The sequence below is a fragment of the Podarcis pityusensis genome (assembly GCF_964106645.2).
Source record: "Podarcis pityusensis genome assembly, chromosome: 10".
Classification (NCBI taxonomy): domain Eukaryota; kingdom Metazoa; phylum Chordata; class Lepidosauria; order Squamata; family Lacertidae; genus Podarcis; species Podarcis pityusensis.
Window position 1 is genome coordinate 1,024,576 of NC_138035.1, and position 6,000 is coordinate 1,030,575.

A 6,000-nucleotide genomic window follows, 5' to 3' on the forward strand; every position below is an offset into this window, starting at 1 on the left:
TCTCTCCAGCCGGAGGCGCCCCCCCCCAAGAGAAGCAGGGGAGGGGCAGGGACGTCTCTATTCCTCCTGCCTGTTAACCCGTTCGTGGCCCACCTCTCTCTGCACGGAGCCCCCAGCGCTCCGGGGATGCCTGCGCGGGAGACACGGGGTGATGGGGTCCTCAGGGGTACCCCCTGAGCGAGGGCCCCATGCCCGCCCCTGCCAAGGCGCCTAAGGGGCCGAGAAAAGCCCCCTTCGCATCACTGCCGACGGGGCCCACGGAAGGCGCTTTGGGGAGCTGTCAGGGGTCTCTGGGTACTTTTCTCCCCTCTCCTCCCCCCCCCCCGCGACCCCTTTACCTCTTTGTCCTCCATCGGGATTTTCATTTACTTTCCTGCAACATCCACGGGGCGGGGGAGGCGTTTCAGGCGTCTAGGGAGGTCGTATGATGGTTTATCTCCTTGACATCTGGTGGGAGGGCGTTCCACAGGGCAGTCACGACAACCGAGAAGTAAGCTCACTTCTCGCAATGAGGGACCTGCCAGAAGGCCCTCGGAGCTGGACCTCAGTGTCCGGGCTGAGCGATGGAGGTGGAGACGTTCCTTCCCTTCTACTGGGCTGAGACCATTTAGGTCTTTCAAGGTCAGCACCAACACTTTGAATGGTGCTCGGAATCGGACCGGGAGCCAGTGAGGATTTCTTAGGACCCGTGTTCAGGGGCCAGCTGTTAGGGGGCCAAAACTGAATGTATCCCTTGCCGGAAGTCATCCATAAGCCTCTCCTGCTCCGCCTTCTCGGGATGCCATTGGTGCGCGATGCTCCGGCTCTCAAAAGAGGGAGAGGCGTGAGTTGGGTGTGCTCGGCTTGCCAAGGGTTAAACGGAAACGAGCTAGATTCCTAGAGAGGAAAGTAAGACGGGGGGGGCAGGGTCCTCCAGAGCGAAAGCCCAATCCCCCCCTTTCCTGCAAGAAGTCGGGCGTTTGTGGGTCCCATTGGTTCGGCTCTGCAGAGGCTGCCTGGGGGCGCCTGCTGGGATCCGGTGAGTCTCCTCTCTCCCAGGATAGGGCCCATGGGGAGAGCGGGGGTCCCAGCGCTGCATGGCGAGAGGGGGGCAAGTCAGGGTACGGAGCGTCGCAGGAGGGCGGCAGCTCGGCTCTTCCTTTGCATGGATGCGCTGCTGGCCCCTTGGGGAGGGGTCTGGGGTCCAGGAGTGGGGAAATGCATGCAAATAAACCGCATTCGGATGTATGGATCAGTCCCCTTGTATAACAGAGGTTGTCCGCAGATGGAAACATTCGGACATGAAATATACCCTGGTCCCTAAAACCTCACCTGTGAAAGAAGAAGGAAGGAAGGCAGAGAAGAGAAAGCGCTTCCTCTTGCAGGGCAGAATAAAACCTGTGGAACTCCCTCCCACAAGAGGCAGGGAGGCCACCAATCAAGGTGGCGTTAAAAGAGGAGGAGGCCAATCCGTGGAGGAGGAGGAGAGGGCAATGGGGGGCTTCTCTGCTCTGTCTCCCTCATAGGAGGCAGAGAAAGTGGCTCTGGTGCTGCAGTCCTGCTGGTGGGCTTCCCACGAGGGGCCCCTGGATTCAAGAGGGGCCCCTCTGGCCTGATCCTGCAGGGCTCATTTTCTCCTCCAGTGCTCAGTTCCTCCAGATGCAAGCCTGGCCTCTGAGATTGCTGGGGGTGGACTAGATGATCCTTGGGGTGCCATCCACCTCTATAGTTCCATGAAAGCACCACTGGAGGTCTCACAAGCCAGGACATCCAGAGCAGGAGAGGTCCTGCTGGAAAGGAAACAACCAGTGCAACTGTTTTAAAAGAGGAATCCAATGTGTTTGTTGTGGGGGGACTCAGTGGGGAGGGGCAGACCCATGGATGCCACCTTGATCTCCTTGGACAAGGAGGTGGGAGAGAAATGCCATTCATAAAGAGAGGCAGCCCAGCCAATCATCTGGCTGCTGTGTTTTGGACCAGTTCCTGAGTCGCCTTCAAGGGCAGTTTCACACAGAGAGCATTGCAACCATCCCATCTGATACAGAGCAGGAAGGACCAGGGCCATGTCCTCTCTGTCCCAAAACGTCTGTGGGGTGGGGAACTAGCCTGAGCTGGACATGGGCACCTGAGCAGAAGATCCTGGGTGAGGAGGACACTCTCCACTCAGAGGCTCAGAGCCAGCAGTTCATGCAATTCTGCTTCCAGGAGGCCAAAGGACCTCAAGAGGTTTGCAGCCGACTCCACCACCTTTACCATCAATGGCTGAAGCCAGAAAGGCACACAAAAGCTGAGATGCTGGACCTGGTGATCTTGGAGCAGTTCCTGGCTGTCCTTCCACCAGAGATGGAGAGCTGGGTGAGGGACTGTGGAGCAGAGACCAGTTCCCAGGCAGTGGCCCTGGCCGAAGGTTTCCTCCTGAGTCAGGCAGAGGAGAGGAAGCAGGCAGAGCAGCAGGTGAGAGAGACTTTCCTCTGGATACTCCAAAGGGGCTCCGAACATGAGTGAGGGTATCTGAAAACTCTCCATCCTTTTTTGGAAAGCAGCCATTGAATGTTATCAGATTGCCCTTCAGTTTTTGCCTCTGTCATTCCTTTTCTAACTCTTCTTCATATTCTCTGTTTTGAATCTTCGTTGCTATTTTAGAGACAGGATCTGTTTGCAGAAATGGGCCCAGATTCCTCTGAGACCAAAAGGACTCCGTTGGACACCAGAGAGAGGCTGCTGGGTAAGGAAGGAGTCCGTTCTCCATTTGGTCCCTTTCTGTGGATATCAAAACAAATCCATGGGTTCTTTTCCTCTCTTTTTTTTTGGGGGGGGGGAAGACACTTGGGGCCAGGAGCACCAAGGAGGGAGATGTATTTTTTAACCCAACTAAATTATGAAATGGGTCCAAATGTCCAGATGCACTCAGAAGGTGAGACTTTTTGGAGAGCAGCTGCACTCCTGGCTTCCCACTTACTTCTGTCTCTTGCAGGTGACCAGATGATGCCAGCAAGACCTCCTCTTCCATCTATTCCTGGTGGTGAAGGAGAAGCAACGGCTGTGGAAGCAGCTCAGGTAGAGGGAGGGAGCCCTGTGGGGAAGGGGGCTGAGGGGTGGGGCAGCCAGGGTGCCTCTGGCCCCCGAGGAATGTCTCTCCTCCTCTTGGCTTCTGTCCAAGCTTCTCTGAAGGCATCTTTGTCAAGGGCAGCCTAGACAGAAGCCAAGAGGCTGGGAATGCCATTCGAGAAGCTTAATGGGCTGAGCATAAGGAACAGTATATACCCAAAGTATCAAATGTGGTGACAGTAATAATAATACAACAAAACACCACCACGAACTGGCTTATAAGTATAAAACCAAATTTACTAGAATAATAGCTACAATAGAGATAGACTTGTAACCATTCAAACATCAAACATGCTAAGGTGCCACGTGCAAAACAAAGCCTGGAGATACTGTAAACATGGAGTGGATAAATGCACAACTGTATCTTAAGAAGATACATGTGCAATAAACGTTATACAGACTGGATGGATGAACCGTTCAACAAGTAGTGTAAGTCCAATCGCAGAACGGCAACCCCATGACGCCACAACGGCAAGGGTAGCACACCGGAGAATCTGAAAAAGTTTTTCAAAGATATTTTTCAAAGGTTGAACTGGACGAGATGTTCTTCAATGGGTCTTGAGTTGGAAACCCAAAGCCGTGTGCATGGATCAGTTACGGGAAGTCAAATCAAAGCCACTGCCCTGGTGAGAATAACGCAAGTGGGCAAAAGGAGACCTGTTGTTCTCCAGATATATTACAGGTTTTGCCACACACTTCACCAGTCCGAAAAGCCAGTCGTACAAAATGGTTTGCTCAGGATAAAGAAGGTATTCTCAGGCACTTAACGAAACAGCAACTAAAGAGCCAGTGTGGTGTAGTGGTTAAGAGCGGTAGTCTCATAATCTGGGGAACCAGGTTCGCATCTCCGCTCCTCCACATGCAGCTGCTGGGTGACCTTGGGCCAGTCACACTTCTCTGAAGTCTCTCAGCCCCACTCACCTCACAGAGTGTTTGTTGTGGGGGAGGAAGGGAAAGGAGAATGTTAGCCACTTTGAGACTCCTTAAAGGGAGTGAAAGGCGGGATATCAAATCCAAACTCTTCTTCTTCTTCTTCTTCTTCTAAAAAATAAGCTAAACCTCACAATTATGGCAAGTCGTGTGATTAACAAATCAGTGCAGCATTTAGAATCTGTAAGGTAAAGGTAAAGGTACCCCTGCCCGTACGGGCCAGTCTTGCCAGACTCTAGGGTTGTGCGCTCATCTCACTCTATAGGCCGGGAGCCAGCGCTGTCCGCAGACACTTCTGGGTCACGTGGCCAGCGTGACAAGCTGCATCTGGCAAGCCAGCGCACACGGAACACCGTTTACCTTCCCGCTAGTAAGCAGTCCCTATTTATCTACTTGCACCCGAAGGTGCTTTTGAACTTCTAGGTTGGCAGGCGCTGGGACCGAACGATGGGCGCGCACCCCGCCGCGGGGATTCGAACCGCCAACCTTTCGATCGGCAAGCCCTAGGCGCTGAGGTTTTACCCACAGCGCCACCCACGTCCCATTAAAAACATTAACAAAATAGCAATTAAAATAGAAGCTAAGCTCATTCACACAGTCTCTGCACCCCCAGGACTCAGAGCCTTTTGCTCTGTTCAGTTCATTAAAGCTCCGGCTGAGTTGCATCCCCTTCCCCTCAGGCCTGGCTGGGAGGCTGCCTGCAGAGGCGTAGCAACGTCAGGTGGTACCCGGTGCGGAAAATTTCTTGTCACTCCCCCCCCCAAAAAAATGAATTATTTATTTATTTATTTGGTTTTACGTTATTTCATATTTTCTTACAAAGGAATGTGGATTCTGGGCCTCTGATAACAAGTAGGCGACTATGGACAGATACTTAAATCTACAGGATGGGTTGTGTTTTGGCTTGTGTTATTTCATTTATATTTATTGTTTGTTTGTTTGTTCAATAAAATTTATTTTTAAAAAACTTGCAAAGTGGTTTACCAAAACAAAAACACACCACAGCAGTAAAATCAAGAAAAATTAACAATCCTACTTTAAAACATACAAAAGCTAAAATATTAAGATTAAAATTACTTCAGCTTCCTAAGCATCTAGGTATGCTTGCCTAAAGAAGAATGCTTTTAGCAGGTGCCTGAAAAGAGTCTAGCAAAGGCACGTGCTTTGTTGCAATAGGCAGGGAGTTCCAAAGTGCAGGTGCTGTCCCAGTAAAAAATGCAGTGCAGATATTATGTGGAACCTGTAGCAGTGCTTGAAACTACTGAAGGGGAGGTTTTATTTATTGTGATTTCACCATGCTCTGTATTATCTACTCAGCTTAGTCTTATTTTCTTCACAAAAGCCGACTTTCCAGGACCCGGGAAGCCCAGCGGAGGGTAGGGCAGTAGGGCAGTTCATAAATTTTTTTTCTTAAACAAATAAACAAATAAATGCTTACTCCAAAGGTCTTATCTTACTAAACTAGGGATTATATAGCTATATCTGACATTTCATGCATATCAGTTAATATCTTGACCCTGCTCCACTGAATTGAAATTTCAGCCTTCACGACAGAAAAACGGCCAAGTAAACATCTATTTTTGTGGAGGAGGGTCAAGATATTAACTGATATGCATGAAATTTCAGAGATCCCTAGTGTAGTAAGATAAGACCTTTGGAGCAGGCTTTTTTTAAAAAAAAGTTTTTTATGAACCGCCCTAGTAAGGCAGTAATTGGTCCTGAATGGGGTAACTGTGCCCCTGAAGAACCAGGTGCGCAACCTGGGAGTCATTTTGGACTCACTTCAGCCTATTTGCCATCACTTCCGCGAAGATTTTATAATCGTTATTCAAGAGAGAAATTGGCCTATAATTCTTGATGTCTAATCTATCTGTATCCGGTTTAGGGATCATTGTAATGTGAGCTTCACTTCCGGTTTGGGATCGCGAGCAGCAGGGAGCGCAGAAAAGTCGCTGCGGGCTTTTCTGAGCTTCACGGGGGCTT

The 6,000-nt window shown here is 50.5% G+C and overlaps 1 protein-coding gene across 2 annotated transcripts; it reads left to right on the plus strand.

Moving 5' to 3' along the window:
- The first annotated feature begins 867 nt into the window (after positions 1-867).
- Positions 868-3,959, plus strand: LOC308486436 (zinc finger protein 396-like). 2 transcript variants are annotated; one of them, XM_081023291.1, is made up of 4 exons: positions 868-1,018; positions 2,185-2,433; positions 2,623-2,704; positions 2,954-3,956. In XM_081023291.1, the coding sequence occupies exons 2-4, from the start codon at positions 2,272-2,274 to the stop codon at positions 3,172-3,174; spliced, it is 465 nt and encodes a 154-aa protein (XP_080879417.1). In that variant the 5' UTR covers positions 868-1,018; positions 2,185-2,271; the 3' UTR covers positions 3,175-3,956. The 2 variants fall into 2 exon arrangements, with proteins under 2 accessions (XP_080879417.1, XP_080879416.1); XM_081023290.1 differs by lacking the exon at positions 868-1,018 and adding an exon at positions 1,154-1,253 and having other exon boundaries at positions 2,954-3,959.
- Positions 3,960-6,000: the final 2,041 nt, after the last annotated feature.

Coding starts and splice junctions, on each gene's coding strand:
- LOC308486436 (XM_081023290.1), top strand. CDS start 1,227: ATGGATCAGTCCCCTTGTATAACAGAG. Junction 1,254..2,184: donor AGTCCCCTTGTATAACAGAG/GTTGTCCGCAGA, acceptor TTCTGCTTCCAG/GAGGCCAAAGGACCTCAAGA. Junction 2,434..2,622: donor GGAAGCAGGCAGAGCAGCAG/GTGAGAGAGACT, acceptor TTGCTATTTTAG/AGACAGGATCTGTTTGCAGA.